We start from the raw sequence: 23,898 nt of genomic DNA, 5'->3' as shown, positions 1-23,898 counted from the left end.
GCCATGTTGTTGTTTGACATGATTTCTAATGTGCTTAAAGTGACTGTTTGACCGTGTGCCATTAATCATGAGCTGTACATTTTCAAGCCCAAAGCAGTAAACACTAAAACATTTATGATTCAAAGTTTGCAGGGTGAACTCCCGTGGGTTAATACGAGGGGTGTTAGAGTTTCTAAATAGAATAATGTGGTAGCGTGTGACGCATGTCATTTATTATTCACCAGGCCTGACAAACAGCACTTGACGCGTCCTGTTGGCTGACCTAGTAACAGCTACTCCAATCAATCATTAGCAGTCAATAAAGTTTGTGCTGGGATTTGGCCGGGAGTCTTATTCACATGCAGCCAAGCAGCTTCACTGTCGTGCTCAAGAAGGGGATTTGCTGTCACACTTGTAAATTCACACAAAGCCTCTAACGAGCATGCCACCATGCATGGATATGATTTGCACCCTGATTTTTTATGTCCTACCTGGAACAACTACATGATTCATGGTGAAGTCATTCATTGTGATTGTGCCTGATCCAAAAGGAAAAACGTTTCTGTTTTCTTTTTATATTCTTTGTCAAATCTATGAGAACAGTTCATGTGAGGTACTTGTGCAGAGACGTTGGTGGTATATTTTTTTTTAGTAAAATCCAAGGGTATTTGAGGTGTGTATATAAAACAACCTATCATGGTGAATATTTGCTATTCATGTAATATGGACAGTTTTATTGAATGTTTGAAGTAGAGTCGTCGTCTCTCGATCACAAGGTTGTGTCCTTGGGCAAGACGCTTAACCCCAAGTTGCTCCCTCTGCTTCGGCGGTGGTGTATGAATGTGTATGAATGTGATTAGTTAACACTGATGGTCACTTTACAAAGCAGCTTCTACCATCAGTGTGTGAATGTGTAGGTGTGACCTGCGATGTAAAAGCACTTTTGAGTAGTCAGAAGTAGTGTTGTAGTCAAGATCACACTTACCGAGACCAAGACATACCCGAGACCGGAGTGCTCCGAGACCGAGTTAAGACCAAGACCATAAATATCTATAAAAAAAATCATCATCTTGTCTACAGCGGGTGTGTCACTCACTTAGACCGTAACACCGGGAAGGTTTTAGAACGAGGCCTTTTCCTTCTAATCACAGTTATAACGTGGAAAATAGCCCATCAGTGGTGGTCTTGACCGGTCTTGATATAGTCCACCCAGTCTGAGACCGAGACAAGGCCAAGTAAAAATGATTTTGATCACGAGGTGAGACCGAGACCTTCAAAAAGACCTTCAGAAAGTGGTCTCTAGACCGGTCTTGACACCCAGACCGATTTTGAGTACTACAACACGAGTCAGAAGACTAGAAAAGCGATAAAGAAGCTCAATTCAATTTTACTGTTTAAGTTAAATTAAGGTTTTATAGATTTGAAAAAACATACAATGCTGTTGTTATAGTTATGAGTTTCATTGCATCGGAAAAAAAAGAAAAGTAAAATAAAGGAATGGACGACTTGAAAACTGTAAACAATACTATGAAAAGACGATGAAGTATGTAATAGGCCAACGAGAGCTGCTCTTACAATCTGCATCACTTTATCTGTCTGTTTGTTTTTTAGTCCTGAAATGGTTGACGTATAAGGCGAGACACACAAAGACATATCACATTACCAAAGTGTTATGGCAGACGTGTTTGTATAGCAGTCGCCTTTTTAAACATTCAGCCTACGCAGGGACATTAGCATTCACTCGGAGTCGTGTTTATGTCTGCATTATTATTCTTGGTCCAATATCCACTCCTCTTTTAGCTCCGTCTTTGGTTTTCTCACTGACTCCTGGGGGAAATATCTGGCTGTACGGTGGCTTAATCTGAACTTCTTCTCTCTTTTTTGTATTGTAAAAAACATTGCCTGCTAACAATGGAAATGTCATCACTGTCAGGCTAAAACAAAACAGTGGAGTTGTGCGCTCTTCTAAAACGATGCCTTAAAGAGATGCTTAAACGCTCTTAGACGCTCTGCAGAGTTGGAGATATAACACACACCGGGTGGACTCATGGCCACCTCACAGTGTTGGATCACTCCCTTTAATTGAGTTCACTGACAGACCAAATGCAGCAGCAGAGGTTTGACCTCTCAGCGGACCCTTAACGTCCACCCTCCTCCCCCCCCCCATCCTCATCCCCCTCAGATCACCGTTTATCACCGAAGCTCCCTAGCAGCAAAACATTCAAAGCCTGTCGCTGATTTCTACCTGTTAGCTTTACATGTGTCGCCCTACTCTACTCTTCATCTGTGAGCCCCGTGCTTATTGGATGGCTGTTACACATGAAGCGATGCTATGAATGCACAACAATCAGCCAAGTGTTCCTCTGAGAGCTGTGTGTGTATTAGGATATCAATCACTGCTGTGCAATGCTGTGATGCCAGCTCCAGCACTGTCACTAGGGGGGGTATCACCGTGTGAACACTTGAGGCCAATCCCTGCATGTTTTCTCCATCGCAGAGGATGCCTTGATTGATTGGTTTATGGTAATTTTATAGCCAATCCATTTTGCTGAACTACCATATAGAGTGTTTGACTGTAAAACAGAAAAAAAAAAAGCTGTTGTATCCAGATGCAGAAAAGTCAGGAAGTGTCTTTTTTTTGGGCCTCCGTCTGCAGCTCAGATGAGAAGATGTGCTTGCAATTTACTATGACCATAGGGCTCCTTATTTTCAAGGGGGGGGAATCACAATACAGAATAATTTGTGTTCATTTAAAAAAATAATAAAACTAGATTTAAAAAAAAAAACCATCAAGATACCACTTGTAAACAAGCAGCTGCATATTTCCGTGCTGTTTTCTTCTTTGCCTGAAGGGACTTTGGCACATGATAATCAACAGCTCATTTGCACTTCGTCTCCATTTTTCACTTCACTTTCCATCACCAGAAGCATTTTCTGAGCTTTTAGTCATTCAGAGAGGATCTCAGATGATCAACATGTTTGTATATACACACACGGCAGGAAATTCAACTTCTGGATGTAAGGGGGGGGGGGATCTAGTTAGACTTAACTGCACTTTATTGAAAACATCAGGGTGAAAATATGAAAGAAAACGAGCCCTGTGTGTAGGAGATGTACTTTCCCTTAATGCGCAGTGATTCAGTTTATCAAAATGTTACATGATGAGGTTCCACTTATCTACAACTTGAGGAGTTTGTCGCAGTTTGGAGTGAGACCTTGGAAAAAGAAAAACACCTTGAGAAATAGAAGTAGATGTTGCTTTTTTCCTTCTATTTGACACTTTGGATGTTGCAGATTCACTGTCTGCTGCTGTTTTTTTTTTCTGTCCCCACAGATGCCTGATGATGTGTCACACATATATTAGCACTACAAATCACACAGTGGCTTAACTGGGGGGTGGGGGGGGGATATCAGAGCCTTCATATATCTCCACATAGCTCTTTAAATGTCACCAGCAATATTCAGGAGTGAAACGAGTACAATTCCCTTTAAAGTTTTATTTTGCTGTAGTATATTTTTTACACCTCCCTCTGAAGAGATACAGTATCATATTGTACTGTAGTGTTTCTGGCACGATTCCAGTGCTGCATAATGTCCTATGCAGTAATGGGTTTTATTGGATGCATGAAAAATATATACAGCTCTGGAGATCGTGGACATTTCCATAACAAAGGGGGCTAAAAAAGCACATCTGCAGTCTTAAGACAAAGTCAGATAAAGTCCATAAATCGTATACATGCAATGCGCCCACGTGTGTACCGACATATGCAACACATAAACATTGGAAGGGTTACAGCCGCCTCCATTCACACCCTCTGCCGGGCATCAAATGTTCGATTTCTCACCTCCTAGAGGTGTAACAAGTGGGATTATTTACAGCCCTGTAGCACAAAATGACCTCAGAGTGGGTCTGCAGGGGTCCCGCAGGGTTCACCTCTGATGACTCAATGATTACTTCACCAAAGTGGAGGCATTATAAACTTTCTTTCCCCGAACCTGTTGTTGGATCCAAACAACAGACAGATGGTGCTACAACTGGACAACAAATTACATAACAGCTTCAAAGAATAAAACAACTTTAATAAGAAGCCAAAAAAAAAAAAAAGCCGGAGCAGTGTCGCTGTTTTGGCTCGTCGCATCATGAAACAACATTTTCACAAGATTTTTATTCTCTCATGTCTGACCAAATTAACCTTCTTTGTCTGCGGGGATGAATTACAAAAGGGACAGGAGGAGTCGGGGGTTTGAACTCAAGATGAGATCAATTCTGTCAGGGACGCTGCACCTCCCCCTCCTCCCTGATAAGAGTTCACTGAAGTTCATACATTTAAAAAAAAAAAAAAAAACGTTTAAGTGAGAGGAGTTGACCTGTGGGACGCCGCCTGTCATGTGCTTTCCTCTGCGGTTGTAAATATGGGAGAAAGAGTTCATCCTGCCATGCCGAAAGCCCTTCATTCATCCTTCCCCGGCTCTGCTGCAGCTCCCTAAATCGTCCCTCCGAGTTTGGAACAGATGACTGGGCAGAGCTCGGAGGTTTGGACGGCTGGTGAAAAGGGGGGCGAGAAGGGGAGGTAAAACTCGAGAGAGAGAGAGAGAGAGAGAGGAGGCTGGTGGAGATTTCTGTTGGCCGGGGAGGAAGGGGAGAGAAGCCAAGTCTGGAAGCGGAACAGCCTCACAGCATCTGCAGGCTTTGTTCTGCAGGATTATGTGTGGACAAATAGGAGCGATCAGAGGATTTTTTCAGGACCTTGCAAAGCTCATTTATCTCGTCACGTTTGCCAAGATAACACGACTCACATCAGCATAGGTGATAAGAGCTTAAGGAGTAAACAACACAGGCTAACAACTGGATGAAGTTAATTGATTTTTAATGACATGTTTTTTTTTCCTGTGATATGAAAAATCATTAGTAAACGGTGAATGTGTGTTTTTTTTTTTTCTCTAGGAGGAGGTGTGCCCCACCTCGCCGGGAGAGGAGGTGCAGAGGTGTGTGTGGTCATCAGCGGTCAACGTCAAGGACAAGTTTATTTATGTGACACAGCCGACCTTGGACCGAGTGCTCATAGTCGACATCCAGTCTCAGAAGGCCGTCCAGGTAGGCTTCAGGCTAAATTGGAAAAAAAACAGGTTCATGTCCAATTTGCCAGCAGCACAACAACAATATGTCCTGGGATGGGAGGTTTAATTTTACACAGAGCAAGGCGGGGGAAATAAATAATCTCTCAGATTTTGTACAGTCATAAAAGTTCTTCTCGGAGAACTGGAAATCTTTCCTCCATCTGTTGCCAGAAAGACAAACTCAAGGTTGTCAGAGGAGAGAGAGCGGTTTCTCCTCCTGCTCTCCGTCTTGTGTTGTCAAACTGTTGTACCGGGGGGAAGAAAAAAAAATGTTCCCACATAGTTTTTTTCACTAAAACCCTCGATAAATCATTTCTTCACATGGGTATTTTCTGTGATCGATTTTGTTGAATGAAGGAGACTTTTTTTTTTTTTTTTCATTAAATCGTCCCCTTCCACTCTGGGTGCTGTTTGATACAATACATCGTCCTTCATCCAGAAACTCAATTATGTGAGAGCATTGGACTAGAAGCTCTCCACTTTCACCAAAACTGCATGAGAACTTTCTGCAGACTTTCTCGGGGAAACATCTGGTGCAAACTGACTTGAAATACTCGACTTGATTAATAATGTAGAGGTACGTCTATGACACCAGAATGAGTGCAGGGTGTGTGCAGATAGCAGCCTTGTTGCGCTTCAGAAACAGATAGGAGGCTGCACGTACGGCTGGTTGGATGTAGGCCTGTCCTCGAGTAAGAATTTACATAGTCAGATTTTCCTATAGTCGACTGACAGTCAAAAGTTTTGTTGTTTTTTGCGCTTATTGATCCACATTCTCAGTAAACTATTTGTCTTCTAATCTTGGAATAACAATTTATTCTGTGACAGGACATTGTTTTTCTAACTCATTATATCTGCATTAATGTGACATCACAATGACGGCCCAGTGTGTGTGTGGGTCAAACAAACAAACAAACAAACAGCATCTTTTAATTTACCATTTAAAGATTTACTGAACTCTCCTGATCATAATAATCCACCAAACTGAGTCTCCCCAATTAAAGGGGACGTATTGTAAAAAATCCTCGAACATGTATTTGGGTAACCTGAGTGTCTACTGACCCACAACATGTGAAATAAACCATCCAGTCCTTTGTTTGTGGTCTGCATAAGTCTTACAACACAGAGAAAAATGCTCCGTTTCAAATTTGCTCTCCTTGTGATGTCACAGTGGGATTCTGGGAAAAAAAACATCCCCTCCCCTCCCCTGGTATCTCCACCCATGGACTCCACCCCCAGACTAGAACAAAACTTTTGCGCAGATCTGCCATTTTTATTCTCCCTACAGAGGAGTGATGTCTACTGGGAAAACTCAGGGGGGGGGGGGTTCAAAGAGTTAACCCAAACATGTTAGATCCATAAAGATTCAAGGAACTGGAAAAAAAAACTCTGCTCTTCCGCTGACCTTTTCATGACACGAGATAGCAGCGTATAGCAGCCAATGAGAGAGCCCTTGTTGAAAAGAGGCCCCTCCCCCTGTTCTGACGGCCAATTCCACACAACTATGCCAATGACTGACATTTCGTGTAGCCAATGAAATTCTCCAACCAGGGATCCGCTGGTTTCTTTTATACTTCAGGGGATTTCTTCATGAACATTAAGGAGATTGATTTAAATAACGAGTGGTTTTCAGAGCTGCATTAAGGGTATTAATAAGGTGATATTTATACGATGAGAGGCTATGAGTCATTAATTATTTGGAGAAAAGACACATATATTTGTGAAATTAGACATCAAACAGCCCCATATAGCTGGAGTGGAATGATCCTTGTGCTCGACTGTGAGACTGGCAGTCGACTGAGGCTCTGATAAACGAATCGTCCAGTACTCGGCTATATGGGGTCAGCCCTAGTTTGATGTAAACTTTATACCTGCTCTCCACAGGTGATCAGAGACTCAGTCAGACACTCAAAGTCAGCAACTCAGTAATCAGGCTTTGATCACTGTTATTTTGAGGTGATCAGATCAGATTTGTGTGCCCAGATATCATCAATCTATCTTCATGTGCTGCATCGGTAACAACGTAGCTATATATTGCATGTTTTATATTTGAGATCATTATGACCCCAGCAGACACGGAGCAAAGACGATGTGGATACAACACACGATCCGTAGGAGGTAAAAATACCGTGAATATCTTACATTTTGAGCGTCGGTTACGTAAACAGTACCTTTCTGAAAAGTTGAAAGATCTTCAACTTAAAGTGCTCGGAGCGGCCGCACTCACATTTGCTGCTGCAATCACAAAAATAAGATGGAAGATCCCAAAAGCGCTAGGTGGACACGGGGCCTTAGATCACAACATGCTTCGGTTATGTTTTAAGAAATATCAAACTGAAACGCTGGATCCAATTTGTATTTTTTCTTGGAGTAAAGAACAACGTAGGTCCTCATGTTTTACCAGCTTAAACAGCACACCAACAACAATATCAGATGTAACTAATTTCCTTGCATATTGTTCCCTTCAAGCTGCTGTCAGGTAGACATGGCTAAACAGACTCCTTTTAAAAGACAGGTATTCCACCTGTCTTTTAAAAGGAGTCTGTTTAGCCATCCAGCAACAAAGTGATGACATATCTGGAGAAGAACAACTGATTGTGTCACATCGATTTCAGTTGGGGAATCTTAATGAATATCATGTCATGATATAAGTGAATCAACTTCTTATCAGGTCGTCTTCAGGACCTGCAGTGTTTGGAAAAATAAGATGTCAAACTAAGAAGTGTGCATAAGTCTTCTCCTGTTATTCAAATGTGTCAGACAAATTTAATCAACATTTCTGAACTTGTCATGCTCGTCTCAGTTTCAGTTTGCAGCTACAGGATGTGGAAATTAATCAGGCTGCCACTCAGAACCTGTTTCTGCGCGGCTACAGAAAGCTGGGTTCACATCATAATTCATTTGCACAGTTGGAGTCAGTTGCAGATGTGTAAAGCTAAACCATATTAGATTTGATAACAAGGTCTGGGTGCATTCAAACTCATACAAAAAACATATGTAAAGCCAGTTTCACATAATGCACTCCTGCTAAGGAGATTCTCCTGACCTGGCTGTTCACATAAGAACATCACAGCTGGAGACTGGGGGGGGGGGGGGGGAAATCTCCTGAGGTTAGATGAGACGTAAAAAAACGACGCGGGAATAGGGGACAGAGCAACCCAGACGGCTACACGATGCTATGATGAGAATATTATATAGATGGTATGAGCCTGTTAGCATAGCTTCCAAGCAATATGGCGGACGTTAAGTTTCGATTCTGGGAGTGAGGTCCCACCCACTGATCTGTGATTGGTCTGTAGCTTCAGAGGAACTAGCGTTGTAGTTTCCCCTGCGTTGTAGTTTCACCCCGCTAACCGCAACAGCTTCCAGTGACGCAAAATCTTTGCGTCACTGGAAGAGCTCCTTTTCAGACTCAGAAATACAAAGATTTCCCATCTCAGGGGAAAATGAGGGCGGGATGCACGACCATTCAAAAATACTACCAGGTTTCTAATGATACAAAGATTAATGCAAATGGGTGAAGTATCCCTTTAAGTCAATGTAATGTGTGCGTCTGCGGAATCACAATGTCAACAAAAGAGCGGAGAACAACACACTGGAGAACAGAAAACTTCATGCAGCTGTTTAATTACGTGCATGGAGATCGTAGCGGTCGCGTTCATACACTCTATGAATCATGGAACAGCAGTCACAGTATATAAACATCCCTCCCTTCTCCCATTGGCTCGAGTGGATTCCCCTGATAATATCCTGCTGCGCTCTCACATAGGATCACTCGCACACAAAAATACTAAGGGGGCTGGCAGGAAAAATTCCGGGTGGAGTCCAAGTGAAAAATGTGGCTGTTTGCGTTCACACATATACCGCTCCTCCTGGAAATATCTGGAGCTTCCTGCAAGTGTGAAAGCCCAGTAAAATGTCTTTTGTGTTGCTTGGCTTCAGCCTTTGCAGTGTGTATCCCCCCTGCCCTCCCCTCTTACTCTGACCATCTCAAGTGCAGCTTATTCAGCTTTCAGATCCATTTTTTCTCACCTTCAGCTCATCTGCTCACCTCTGACCCCAACCTGTTTCATACACACTGCAGCAGTCAAGACCTACACTTAACCGCCACACTGATGTGGTGTGCCAAATAACCCCTGTGACCCACCTCTTCATGGAGACTGTAACCTTCTGCAACCCCATTCATAGAAATTGTAACATGGCAACCAGCCCCATGCCGTTTACCTTACAGATCACTCACTCTGCCATTTTTTGCAGCACCGTTTATTTTATGCAAGGCAGCACGTGTCTGAGTGACAACATTCAGCTCATTTCCAGTCTGCAGCATTGAAGTTAAATCATCGGTGTCAGTGGGTTTTTTTGGTCGTGTCAGGTTAATCCGAGATCCCTGCAGATGTTTTGGACACCCTGATGGCTGTTTACAGCTCGTGAGCCTCTCAGGGATGCCGGTAAGCAGGTTGGTGTCCTAGAGACTGTCACAAGCTCATTATTCAGTCGCCTGGAGGTTTAGCTTCATTGCATTAAATTAGAAGTTGTTAATTAACCACCTGAACCCGTCGCTCCTCTTGAATAGTAAAACAGACTCGAGTTCTGCCGTTTTAAGTTCCCCCGCTTTCAATATTCTGATTGAATCATTAAAATGATCGACATGCATAAAGTTATAATAATGAACGAATTGTATTTTTTAAATGTGTAACCAATTAAACCCTCGCTGAAGACTTTTTTTAATGAGCAGATTGTATTCAGCTTGTTAAAACCGATTAATCGCCAAGTAAACAGGGATAAATGTTTGAAGCTGCTGTGATGTTTTCCTCGCTTGATCTCTGACGGATTCACAGTCGGCGCTAGCGTTGATGCGAGCATATTGGATGAGGATCTGGATAATCTACCGCGGCTAGGAAGAAGTTGTTAGTCAAGAGGGGAAAAAAACAATCCGAACACCTGTTTTCTCTCATGACTACATGAGCGGAGATTAGTTAGGATTCAACAGATACCCCCCCTGTCTTATTTGCAATAAAACCTCTCAGGAGCTGTTTGCGCTCTCGGTGAAACAATATATATTTTACCACGGTAAACAACACTATTAGGGGCTATAAAGCACAACAGATATGTAAGAGGTAAGCTCCAGTCAGAGAGGTTTGTAGGGGAAAGCGCAGTTGCAATAATTTTCTGAGGGAAAAGATTGCTTTTTCTTTTTGCTGCTGTTGAAGGTGTAGGCAGCTGCTGCATGCATTCTTCTTCTCCCATGGTGCGTTCCCTATTCCCTTTGAGCCGCCTGTCTCTCTGCACTCAGGTGGACATAATGCATGAGGAGCGCTTTCCTGTCACATGCCACATCGTCTATTGTTCTGCCCTGGAATATTGCAGCGGTGTCAAATAATGGATAAAGACTGAAAGCAATTACCTCAGTGTGGTGAAGCAATTGTGTCTGTCACCACTTGATTTGAAATGCAGCTCGACACCAAATACACCTGGCACACACCTTCCAATCCGCCTTGTTAAGAGAACACTTGCTCCTGTCGACGGCAAGACGCATTAGTCTGCAGGAGAACATTCCAAAAAGGGATCTTTTTTTTCAAAGTTGATTGCCATGAATTGGGATTCTGTGGCCCCAGCGGTCGTTTAAAAACTCTGTTTTGTTTGTGTGTGTGTGTCCCCCTCCAGACGGTCAGCACAGACCCTTATCCGGTGAAGCTTCACTATGATAAATCTCACGACCAGGTGTGGCTGCTCAGCTGGGGAGACATGGAGAAAAACTTCCCCACTCTTCAGGTAAGGCCACAGCTCACTGTTTGTTGCACTCTAATGTGATTTATTTCTCTGCTGAGTTTCATTCCTTTGAATTGGAAGAAGGACGGAGAATGAGACAAACAAAGATGCAGATCTCTGCACAGTATTTGAATTTAGTCGTTACCTGAGAGGCGGTGCATGCGTGTGTGTTTGTGTTTGTGTTGCACTTGTACTTGGGTCTAGTAAAAAGGAAGCGTCATAAGAACGAATCCTGAGCATGTATTCATTAAACAGAGATGTGTCTATGTGTTTCGACTCTATACTTCTACACTGCATCAGAGTGCCTAGACCTTTACATTTCGACTGCCTTTCCTCACAACGAACTTTGTAATCAGGACAGTCATTTATTTATTAGCTACTTAGCTTATTATGCTAATAATAGCTTATGCTGTGTGTAAAGTTGTATAAAGTCATTGCCATAGCAACACGTACAGTTCATTCTAAATATGATTTTAATCACTATCATGGGAAGGCTGTACAACTCTCACACTTTTCCTCCACCTCTTTTCCCGTGTTATGACATCGACGTGGCATTCATCACTGCAGCCTCTGACGGCTTTCTAATTGTTGGTGTGTTTGTCTGGTCTGATGAGGGGTAATTAAAAGTCACTTACAGCGTGGTGTGTGGATTTGGAAAGTGAGACTTTTTCTAGTGTTTTGGCTCAAACCTCCGGCTGATTTGAATTAAAATTAAAACACTGAATAAGATGATAAATGGCGGATTCTTAATGTTTTTAGTCAGATTAATTTAAAAGTAAAATAAATTAATGTATCCATCCAAAAATGCATTCACCCCCCATTATATTTGAACTACAAGGAATCATAGCTTCTTTAAACATTGTCTGAAAATGTTTGTTTGGCAGGACATTGAAAAGTGTTCCTTCATGGTTAACTTTGATGAAGGATGGAAGGCCGGTCCTTCAAGGTCACTTTCAGCAGCAACATGTTGTAATGACCGGACTGCATGTGACTGTGACACAGACAGAAACAACAGAGGCGTAATAATAATAATGTATTTATTTATCTGTTGTTTCCTCTGAGAATCCGCCTGAGTCAGCTCGAGGTGATTTTCCCGTGTAGCTTTAAAAATCCTGCCTGTCATCGCCTGCACAGAAACTCATAATGCGAGGTTTCTCGTGAGGCAATTTTCTTTGTGCATTGTGGCACAATCAAAGCAAAAAACCCTGCCTACACACGAGCGCTTGTCTGCCTGCTCTCATGCATGCACCACTCTTTATTTTCGACACCCAGTGACAGCAGCACACATCACCTCCCACTGTGAAGCTCCAACATCTCAGCAAGAAGGCAAAAAAAAAAACTGGAGGGGTTGTTTTCCCAATCGATGCACCTAAAGCTGAGATACAAAAGATAGCGTTCTTATTTAGTGATTTATTCCAGTGTATCCTGCTTTATGGAATAATATGAGTAAATATCACAGGTATCACTCCCTCCTGGTTTCAAGCTACAGATAAGTATGAGTGATAAACTTAAATGAGGAGCAGAGTGTATTCATCCCACCCGTCTTTAACACCCACCTCTTCCCTCCGCTGGCATTCACCAGGTGATCAATCAGGCCAGTGGAAGAGTCTCCCACCACACGGTGCACACGCAGCCCATCGGCAGACGCTTCGACCGAGTGGACGACTTCTTCATCCCTGCCTCCAGCCTCATCATTAACCACATCAGGTAGGTCCGGTGTGATCCAAGAATGCGCCTAATGCAAATTGATTTGCAATTTAAAATCCAACCCCACTGGTGTTTTATCCACTTTTTGTCTGTTGGGCTCAATACTACAGTAATGATGTTGGAGGGTGAGCATGTCTGGTAACGCTGGCATGGAGGGGTTTTTTTAGAGAGAGATTGAACATGATGAAGAAAATAAACCCTTTTCTCTTTCGCTGTTGAATCAACTCTTCATATCTGACTTTATAACAACCTTTGATGATTGTCTAATTATCTAAAGATTAGCCTTGTTATTTGGCCAGCAGGGAAAGAAATATAAAAACAAATATTGCAATAAAAAACAATGTTAATTAAAAGGTTGGAAAAACATCAGTATAATGAACAGAGCTGGGCACACATGCATCCTCTATATCCTCCATCTTCACACTGCATGTAAATTTACCTGAAATGAGTGTGATCTAGAAACACAGTTAAGCAGTGAGTACAGTATGTTATTCTTCTTTTCTCTAGTCCCTCAACTAAACAACTTTTATACACGAGGGGAGGAGTCAGCCGGCCGGCCGGGCGATGTAAACAAAGTGAAGACAGGACTCTGAAAACTCTGAAAACATCACAGACAGTGGGACTCGGGTGTTACACCCATTGTAGACAGTCATGACTCACAGAGTTATTTTCAGAGGATATACTTGATTTATATTATATTTAAGTGTGAAAAATCTCATATAAAGCCTTTAAACTAGAACGACACAAGACATTCGAACATTAAAAGGCTGATTACTTTTTTTTCATTTTGTTTCCCCAAGATAAAAAAAAAGAATCCTGCACAAAGCTTTGAACACGTTGGCCACATGAAGACAGTTGGCACCTTTCCATCTTTTATCATTTCGGTTCATCATAGAGCAAACGCACACACTGAATGCAGAGAGAGCTGAAACGCGCTGCTGTGGATTTTATAAATCATGAGCGATGTCAGAGTCAGGCTTACGGTGGACTGAGAAAAGCTGGTCCCAAACGCTTGACTAATGTCATGGAGAGGCCAGAAACACGCAGGAGGTCTGGAGGATTTGAGGATGTTAACGGTCTCCTGGAGAGGAGGGGAAGGCAGGCCAGCGTGTGTGTGTATGTATGTGTGTGTGTGTTTGTGTTTGTGTATTGGTCGGGGGATGCTGGCACAGCTGTAATTAGATCCTTTGGGACCTGTGAGGAAGATTGCAGGAAAGTGTGGCCACATTTTCTTTTTTTGCAATCTTGTGTTAGAAAATTGCAGTCTTTACCTACAGGTTGCTCATCATTTTGATGCTTTTAAAATTAGCTCTCTGTACTTTTCTGCAGCTTCCTCATCTTCTTGTTTAATGTTTAGACGGCTGAAATGTGAAACACGATACCTGAACAAATACCTTCACATAGCAAACGGTTGAAAACGTGTTGTGTGGTGCCTCAGTATTCTTCTTCTTGTCCTTCAAATGTTAAAATGCTTTGTCTTTGTGTAGCTCCAAATCTTTGAGCAGGCCTTTTAAAATACCACTGTGGATGAGATCTTCAGTCACTGATTGTACTACTTTATGTCATCTGTAACTGGGTAGCTACTATTTAAAATCAATTTTTCAAAGAAAATCAAAGACAATTTTCCTGTCCAATCAGTAAGATATCTACAGAGTGAAATGATAAAGGTATCTTACTATATGATCAGACATTAAGGAAACATGCTATGTTGAAGTGCTGGCTTCTCTGACAACAATGCAGCAGCTAGTATGTCCTCCTTCTAACTTTAGATTCTGCTCCTGAATGCTCTGGATTTGTTTGGACCAGAGAAGGTTAGGCGCTTTTAAGGCTCCCCCACACATGGCCGTTTTGGACGCCCCTCGGTTTGCCAGATATGAGACCAGTTATCAGTCAAACCAACAGGTGTTGCAGCAATGGAAAAACTGGAAAGTGCCCATGATAAATCCCCTGAGATGAAGAGTGATAGCTTCAAAAAAGCTTATTTTATAACTCATCTGTTTTGATGACATTAAGGCTAACAGTTAGGAATTTGTTTGCATCATAAGGGGCGTGGCAGAGTTGATTGACAGGTGTGTGCATTGTAGCTGTTAGCCAAGAGAGTCAGCTCCACCTCTTTGCCTGTTCCCCCGACTGAAGTGAGGTGGAGATAGTGTTTCCTACATCCTTCGGCTTCAAAAACCAAATGGTGACCATGTCTATGTTTTACAGTCTATGTTGTGAGTTTGGCTATCATTATGTTTATCATGAGTCTTATTTCAGAAACACAAAACAGTAGTCATAGGTCAGTTTCAAAGAGTTTCCTCTCCTAATCACTGCTTATTGATAGTAAGTCAGGAAGTTGTTGAACATGAATTATGATCTCATAGTCCACTGCACAGCTCCTACATTGCACCTTTTGTACATTTTGTGTTTTTTATCTTTATTTCATACATTTTTAAATTCAATTTTATATATTTTAATAGCTTCTTATACTGTATTATTTAAGTTGTTGCTAGTTCTGCTTTATTTCCCTGTTAATTGTTTAGCACCAATACACCAAGTCAAATTCCTTGTATGTGTAAATGTACTTGGCAATAAACCCAGATTCTGATTCTGATCTCAATTTGCTTTGCTTACTTCTAACTTATAAGGACCAGACTAATCAAAGCATAAGAACATAATTCATGTTGAACAACTTCCTGACTTACTATCAATAAGCAGTGATTAGGAGAGGAAACTCTTTAAGTTATAACCTATTACCTTTAGACTTTGGTGATGTATGAGGCACTAATAAGCGCTTAATAAACCAGTATGCTACTAATTAGCATGCTAATAAGCAGCTAGTTAATGGTGAATATTGAGACCTTAAATAAAAATGTTAGCGTACTTTTTTTCAGATCTTGTCCTTCTTCATCATCCTTCTTTCTTGTTACAGACGGATTTGGACTTCATTAATAATTTGATTTACTACATTTTACCGAGAGCAGATGGAAGAATCACGCTGAGACTCGGTTGGCGTCCCTTGTAGTCTTGTCACAAACTCATGGCCTGGTGCCAGTGTTGTGAAGAAGTCCTCTGTATATCTGCCAGTTTGTGTATCAGTGAACAGTTGAAGCACACACAGAGCCTGGATGTTTTTTTTATTACCTCGACTGTTGTTTATACCAAAAATATTTGGAAAAGTTTAAAATTAACTACTGCCTTGTGCCTCTGATTTATTTTTTTTGATCCGGTACCCGCTCGGTCGTTCGTCTGCTGGCAGGAGAGCGCCATTGATTAGTCAATTTAGCAACATGAGCAGTGTGTTGAGGAGTGGACATATATTCAGCGACTTCCCGGGATTGTTTCATGACTGGGGATTCCCTCAGCAGCAACTCGAAGGCAGGCAGGAACTTCTGGGGGCCGTCGTTCATTAAAACCATCGACTTACAGTCAGGAGAGTCGACGCGTCAGCAGAACTAAGCTCTTATTTCTTATTTCTTCCCACATCGTCAGTACTCTGCCAGACTGCCTTTTGGCAAAACAAGCGGAGCGAGATGTTGATTTGATGTTTTTTGCACTGGAGGAAGGGTGAACAAGAATTCCTGTGTTATATATCTTTTACTGCGCAGCATTCAATGATCTGTTTCCTGTTCATGAATTTGCCCTAAGGATCTTCCACTGAACCGCAGAGCAAAGGGCTGGGACCCACTCGTTTCTTTATTTCCTGGAGACATTGACATGAAGATGTGGATGATAAATTGTGAAGTGCATCTTTATTTGAACACATCCCCCGCTGTGCAGAGGCAGGGAGAATCTTTAATGCATTAATCATCGGTACAAATGACAAACAGCAGCTGTCATTTTGGCTGAGAGCGTTTCTGGGTCTGCCAAAGAAACAGCCCAGCTGTGTTCACATCACAGCGACGCCAAACAACGTCTGATTATTAATTGATCAAACATGAAAACATTTCATCTCTCTGTTGGTGAAAGTCATATTTTTGATTGCAGGATAAATGCACCCTTGACCTTTAAGCTCTCGGGCAGGTTAGCGATCCATCACAGCGTGTGCTCACCACTCATTGATCTGTCATCACAGGAACGATTACTGAATGCATCCCAAAAGCAAAACAATCCAACAGTGTTTGACAGGCGGCTTGTTCAGGTTGGAACTGTGCTGTACATTTTAAAAATCACTTTTCCTTAAGTCAAATGAGTTAAATAGGTCTGACAGATTAAGATCAAGACCCATTCTGTAACGTGTCAGAGATCCGCCTTTGATTTGAATCATATGACACAGATAAATCACATGAAGCACATTAAGTAGGTTTGACATGGAAGTTAAGACCTCAAGTTACCTAACCATTAGATGAGAAGGTGGATCAAATCTGTGTTTATTCAGTCTATAGACTGTGCTACTCAACCTTACCCAACTCAAGAGCCACATTAAAATATATATATGTATATACTTTTGCAAGAGCCACAATGCAAAACGTCCTTTTCTTCCCCGAAAACCAATTAGCATTTGAGAATAGTGATAATAGTTGTAGTTTTTTAAGAGATGAAAAGCAGGATTTATAGTGAAATAACTATATCATTTTTATTATGATTATCCTTTTGCAACCAAGAGGGCATGGGGCAGCTGTGGCTCAGCTGGTAGAGTCGGTCGTCTCTCAACCAGGAAGGTCGAGGGTTTGATCCCCAGCTCCTGCAGCAACATGTCCGATGTGTTCTTGGGCAAGACACTTAACCCCCAATTGATTCATCTGCAAATCTACTCATCTTACTTCCCCTCCATTTTCTTCATTCTTTTATCTACTCACACTCTTTCCAACGCTGACATCTGCATGCATGCACATACACACACTTGCACACCTGCACCTCTGCTCTCACAGCGTCTTACCCCCCCCTGAATGGATTTGCATTCCCCCCGCCCTTTCTTTTGCTACATCGAATATTGTTCACTGTGACTGATTTGCCTACTCATGACTGCAGTGGATTGTCCCAAAGCCCATTGTTAATGCTGAACAGACTCCAAAGCTGTCAGACTGTTGACAATGTAATTTAAACAATGCCTGTAAAAAAAAACCAAGCATATTTATATATTAAATAAAGTGTTATCTTTGACATGCCTTAAGCTTGAAAGACACTTTTCTTTTGTCATTTTCTTTATCTCACGCCTCAGTTTGCAGCATCGTCCAACGTGCTCACACTCGACTTAAACAAGTTTCGCCCCAACTTCTTCTTTGACAGTTCGAGTAATTGTTCGACAGAAAGCTGGAGACAGAAAATAACACAGCGGAGCCACAGATGGCTGGACCAATAAGGACATTAATATTTGTCTGTTTTCAGCCAGGTTCGGTTTTCATTTGTATCACAAACACAGCCTTATCCATAAATTGAAAAGTGCTCCCCCAGTAAGGTGGGAAATCCAATCTCAGAACTTCTCAAAATGCAAGACAGCCGGCCCCCAAATTCTGTCAGGCCACAAAATCCAACAATTTAGGAAATGTCAACCAACTAATACGATTCTAAAATAAGTCATGGACGAGCATATTGGGTAACAACTGAGGCCGAACCAATACAGTGTCTGCATGTTAAAGATCTTTTCACATTATATCCTGTTAATTTCTGACTGGACCCAATGAACACGACGATCTCTGGATCAATGATTCCCTCCACAGGGATGATAATGTGCTCTTTGGCTTTTAAACAGACATTTTCTCGTTCACAGGTAGAGACAGCTCGGTGTTAAAACGGCATAAAAAATGATGAATGACGGCGAGATTTAAGTGGCTGTCAGCATCGATCAGCTGGTATTCACAATTAATTGAGGCCCGTCAGCTGTGTGCATATTCCCCCGTCTACTCTGTTCAGCTGTTAAAATGTAATGACCCATTAACAGATTCTCCGGGTCCTTTAGCGTTTTCACCACAATCCATGACCCACATGTGAAACGGCCATAACTCTTATCAGACGGGAAAGTGAAGATTATACTGACGATCTAAAGATTGTCAGGGATTAGAATTTAGCCGTTCAAGGGTTAAATGGACCAAGAAGGAACGTTCAGGGTTTGTTTTTTTTCTCTCCTGAACATTTCTTTAACATTATGCCAGTCCAACAACTTTTATAATTACCCAGAACAAATCAATTTGCATTTTTCTCTTTCAGGTTGACTTCTCCTTGATATGCGCATTGTGCAGCTTTATTTTAATACGTTACCATATGCTGCCTGAGAATTAATGAACTTAAGAAAACAAGAGACCATCAAAACTCTTAACTTGCAAAAAAAGAAAAAAAAAAAAGGATTTGTTCGACACAAAGCATGATGAATGACCAGTTTAAAATGATGTTCAGTCAGCATTTACAAGATATCCTGCAGTCTAAAGTATCCTAAAGGACTGGACTATTGGTGGTAATTCCGGTTTAGCCTTCCCTTCTGTTGCACTAGTTTCTCTCTGGATAAGAAAGTTTCTGCAAGCTGTCATTTTCACAACCACAAGACTAATGCTGATGTTTAGCTAGTTAAATGTTAGACATCTTAGCGTGCGAGTTAGCATGCTTGAACGACTTGTTGTGTTGCTTTTTTTCATCTGTTTTTTATCTATTGTATTTATTTATTTTTACTTCTTAGTGTCCTTCTTATGTTGTATGCTGATTACTTGCTGTATGTATGAATTTTACTGCTGACAGCAAAACAAATTGCCCTCTCACAGGGAGAATAAAGACAACCCTGAACCTTGAAACTTGGTATTACATCTCAGGCTATTTAGATGAAGGTTTAGCATTTAAGCTAAAAAGCCAAATGATGTTCATACGAGGTGGGTGAAAGATTACCATTGTTTCAATTCCATTCATCATGGGGACACATCAAGGATCATCCAAGTCATTACTGTGTATTGTGAAAGGGACATATATTCAATGACAAATCTGTACATTGTTGGTCAAATGGTGTACCAATTAATCCTTCCAATAAAATACTCCTGGGATTAATAAAATGTTGACTCTTGTCAATTGGTAGATAACATTTGGACACGATATTTTCTTTAGGCTTCATCTGTTTGGAGCGATGAATGTCTGAGCAAATGTTCTTGGCCACCCATCCCACAGTTATCCAGAGATTTCAGTCTGGACCAAAGTGGTGGATGGATCGTCCAATCATGCCAGTCTCCACTGTGTGTTGCTAAAAAAATCCATCTTTCATAAACTGGGACTAACAACAAAGAAAACAACAAAATGTTATTGATTAAATTGTTTTCTTTGTTTTCTTCTCTCACCATTCTTTAACAGATTTGGCCTCATCCTTCATCGAAACGAGCCCATTCTCCACAAGATCGACCTGGAGACGACGTCCTACGTGAAGAACATCAGTTTGTGGGAGTATAATTGCATCCCCAAGTCGGTGGCCTACACCCACCTCGGTGGCTACTACTTCGTCAACTGCAGGGCCGACTCCACCGGTGCCACGCAGCCACAGCTCGTCTTGGACAGTGTGACTGATAGTGTGATCGGCCAGAACCGCGACGTCACCGGCACTCCCTACGCGTCCCCAGATGGTCACTACTTGGTAACCGTGGACGACAGCGATGGCCTGATGAGGATCCAGAAGATCTCGGAGCGTGGGGAGATCCAGGAGCCCTTCGACATCCACACCAACCTCCACCTGTCCGACCTGTCCTTCCAGCGCTCCTTCACCGAGGTCCACCAGTACAACGTGTTCGGCAGCTCCGGCCGCCAAACTGACGCTCTGTTCGTGGAGCTGAGCTCCGGCAAGGTCAAGATGATCAAGAGCCTGAAGGAGGCCACCAGGTCGTTCGAGTGGCCGTGGAGCGGCAGGAACAGGGTGATGGCGGGCAGCGGACTGTTCGGACAGTACCTCATGACCCCGTCCAGGGAGTCTCTCTTCATCCTGGACGGACGGCTCAACAAGCTCAACTGTGAGATCACCGACGTCCTCAAAGGCAACGTGGTGGTGTGGGTTGGAGAGTCTTAAGTAACGCAAACGTAAAGACCCAACGAGCTTTGTTTTCCTTCAAAGGTACTGTTGCACTGAATTCTGTTGCAGATTCTTTAATTTTGTGGGAGTGCAATTGTGAATACTAACAAATTTTGTAAGTCCATTGGATGAAGGACTGTCATGAAAAAAAAAAGCAAAAAAAAAGCGAAGGAGTAATTGATTGTCGATTGATCGTCTTAAAGCAGAGTTAAAAACACGTTTTCCCACTTGTTGGATCACGTTTAAGTCAACATAATGTTGCTTGCTGGTTCTCTTTTTCAGGAAAAATCGGTATGAGTCCGTAAACATGTGCAACTTTTGCAATTATTAATCAAAAACAGTTGTTTTCAGTGTGTGGGAATGCTGTAGATAATCTCTGAATTAAACTAATATTTAAAGAAAATTGGCAAAAATCAATATATATAAATATATATACTGTATATGTCCAGATTGTAATTAAAGTTACCCATCCCAAACTTTTTTCCTGTGCCTTCAAGGAAAATTCCCCTCCATCAGAGGAATTAGCGTAATTATTCCCTGTGTGACTGCAGACTACACCTTTTCCTTTGACCCCTCCATTTGTGGTCAGAGCTGTTCCTCACAATCCCCCCGCTCTCTCTCGTCTTTCCATCCGCCCAACGCAGCCGCCTCAGTCTAATTAAAACGAGCCCTTGCTGTGATCCCATCCTGTTTGAAGTGCAGACAGAGACTGAGCGGTTCATTACAGTTGTGCGATCTGTAACCTTTGATCCCAAATTATACCCAGCGTTGGGGAAGGTTTTCAAATATATAAATCTCCCTTTTTGTTTAGTCCAAAGCAGAAAGTCAGTGGTGATGTTAGTTAAACTGTACCAGCTTTAAACACTCCACATTGTGAAATCGTAAGGATTTCAAATGTTTCCTTAGCAGTGAGTCAATAGAGCACTCACGTGTGAAGAAATCTTAATTTCTTTGTCCCTGGACCAAAAAAGTAAAATAAAATAGAAAGCCTCTCGCTGCATCAAAAACAAAAAAAAAAGACCTGTGAGAGACACGCTGCTCTGTTTGACAGCGTGATTCTTTGAGTGGATGTTGTGTAACTTAAGTTAATGATGAGCTAGCACACTGGAGGGCGGGGTCGTCACACTGTGGAGAGAGAGAGAGAGAGAGAGAGGGTCTTTGAATTTAAAGACTCGGCTCTTTTACCCGAACGCTCCTGCAGCAGAAATATAGTTGGCAAGTCGATGAAACTGTTCCCTAGCTGGACACATTTCTATGCATAATCACCCTGGCACTCTATGACTCTGTGAATCACAATGGGCAACTGTATCGCAAAATTTAGTACTGACTTTTAATGTGTACAGATTATATAAAGTCACTCTGTCTTTCCTGTAAAACCTGACTTGTATATCTTTTGATTTCATCTGTTTTGTTTTTTCCTTTATAACCTTTAAACCCGACTGTACTGGTGATGATGACCTCTTCCTTTCTATTTATGTTTCTGTACATAGCGGCTGACTGTGACTCCATTAGTTTCCCATCGATGTACAGATCCACACAGGTTTCTGTCCTTTTTTTTCCTGCCGAGCAAATACTCACCTTCCTTTTTAAGAAATGAGAACAAACTACACTACAGCTGTCATTCTCTACATCCTGTGCACAAACAAGCGCATTGTGATCACAAACACCGCTCTCACCTCCATTATAGCCATGTCTCGTATGTTCCTTCATGTGATTGTTATTTATATAGAGAAAACACGCTTGTCATTTTACCCAACAATAAAAACTAGATCATGAAAAAACAAAATGTGATGTCGCCTCTTGTCCTCATTAAAAAACAAACCCTTTATGCTGTTTTTCAAGCTGCTCCGCAGACAAACACACGTCGACAACGTTTGCCATCGCAGCCTGTTGCCAAGTAATTATTCTGCAAGAGATGCTACAAGAACAAGGTCAAGACTCTGTCGTCCCTTTGGGTGCATTTATCCTGCGGTGTTAGCGTGCATTGTAAAGCGTCAGTATTAATTAGCAAAGAAAGGATAAGATGATTGTGAGACTTAAAGATCTGTGAGCAGAAGAGGAAGCAGACTGAGCGAGCAGGAAGTCAGAGTGTTCAGAGTGCAGAGCTACTCATCGAGTCGTCAGATTGTGTCGAATACATTCACATCATTTCACTTCTCTTTTACTGGGAAAGGCTGTCATCTTTTTTTGGACTTCCTGGGAAATGTGATTGGCATGAACATGACTCAACGTATGACTGCCTGAAGGCTAAATGGAAAGTGCGTAACACTTTTAAAGGTACACTTTCTCTTTGATTATTATTACTTTCTGATATCAAATTTGAGCCAGGAAAGCAGAGGCGGATTCATTTATAGAGCGCCGATCTAATATGAAGCAATTTCAAAGTGCTTTACAGAGTTAAATGGTAAATAGACTTGAGCTTGTATAAGATTTTTCTATCCTTCTGACTTCTCAAAGCACTTTTACACTGCAGGTCACACCTACACATTCACACCCTGATGGTAGAGGCTGCTGTGTTTAAGTAACTAATCCATTCATACACATTCATACACTGCCGACGAAGCAGTGGGAGCAACTTGGGGTTAAGCATTTTGCCCAAGGACACATCGGACATGTTGCTGCAGGATCTGGGGATTGAACCCTTGACCTTCCAGTTGAGAGACGACCGACTCTACCCACTGAGCCACAGCCGAGGTTTAAAAGTAAAAATGAAAGAAAAATTTATTTAAGCTAAAATACGACATTCTCATACAGAATATATTGAAATTACAACGTAGTAGGGCAATGTTAAAGAAAAAAGAATTCTACGATTTTGAGATTAAAGTTGTAAATTGAAGCGAATGAGTTTGTTAATTCATAATATTAAATTCTTAATTCGATCGAAATTACTTTTGGTTATTATTCTGAAAGGTTGTATCAGAATATCAGCCATCAGCCTGCGCCAAAATGATGAAAGGAAAACCCTCAAAGACATTTCCTCTGCCACAAAAGAAATCATTTTCTCCATGCCAGTGTGGGTCTTTCTCCAGTTTCTTGCAGTACCCTTCAGCGTCCTGATAGTCATGATAGTCATGACAGTGTGACGCTGATGTGCCAAAAGATGAATTATTTCCTTATTTGTGAAACCTTTACTAAAGTATAACTTCACAAGATGCTCCACGTTCACTCTATACTATAGACTCAAATAAAGAATTTATTCTGGTAAATGTACAACTTTCTGCTCTTAAGACTTTATTCTCAAATACGACTTTAACCTCGAAATCTCCCAAAAACTTTTCTCCTTCGTATGAAATATGCTCAATTTAGGGAGTTGGAGTGTTTAAGGTGCAAGTATCCATGGAGGAAGAAGAAGTCTTCTGAATAGAAGACCT

General features: G+C 41.7%; 1 protein-coding gene across 1 annotated transcript in view; it reads left to right on the top strand.

The window, feature by feature from the left end:
* The window catches only part of fstl5 (follistatin-like 5), a 208,602-nt gene extending 186,289 nt beyond the window's left edge, over positions 1-22,313 (top strand). Inside the window, exons 13-16 of the mRNA XM_061047595.1 lie at positions 4,925-5,074; positions 10,762-10,869; positions 12,449-12,573; positions 19,822-22,313. Coding sequence (XP_060903578.1) covers positions 4,925-5,074; positions 10,762-10,869; positions 12,449-12,573; positions 19,822-20,524 — 1,086 coding nt within the window. The 3' untranslated portion in view covers positions 20,525-22,313. The remainder of the gene's footprint in view (positions 1-4,924; positions 5,075-10,761; positions 10,870-12,448; positions 12,574-19,821) is intronic.
* The last annotated feature ends 1,585 nt before the right edge of the window (positions 22,314-23,898 follow it).

The sequence above is a fragment of the Labrus mixtus genome, chromosome 10, assembly GCF_963584025.1.
Source record: "Labrus mixtus chromosome 10, fLabMix1.1, whole genome shotgun sequence".
NCBI lineage: Eukaryota > Metazoa > Chordata > Actinopteri > Labriformes > Labridae > Labrus > Labrus mixtus.
The sequence above is the reverse complement of the archived record's forward strand: the minus strand, read 5'-3'. Positions and strand labels throughout refer to the sequence as shown.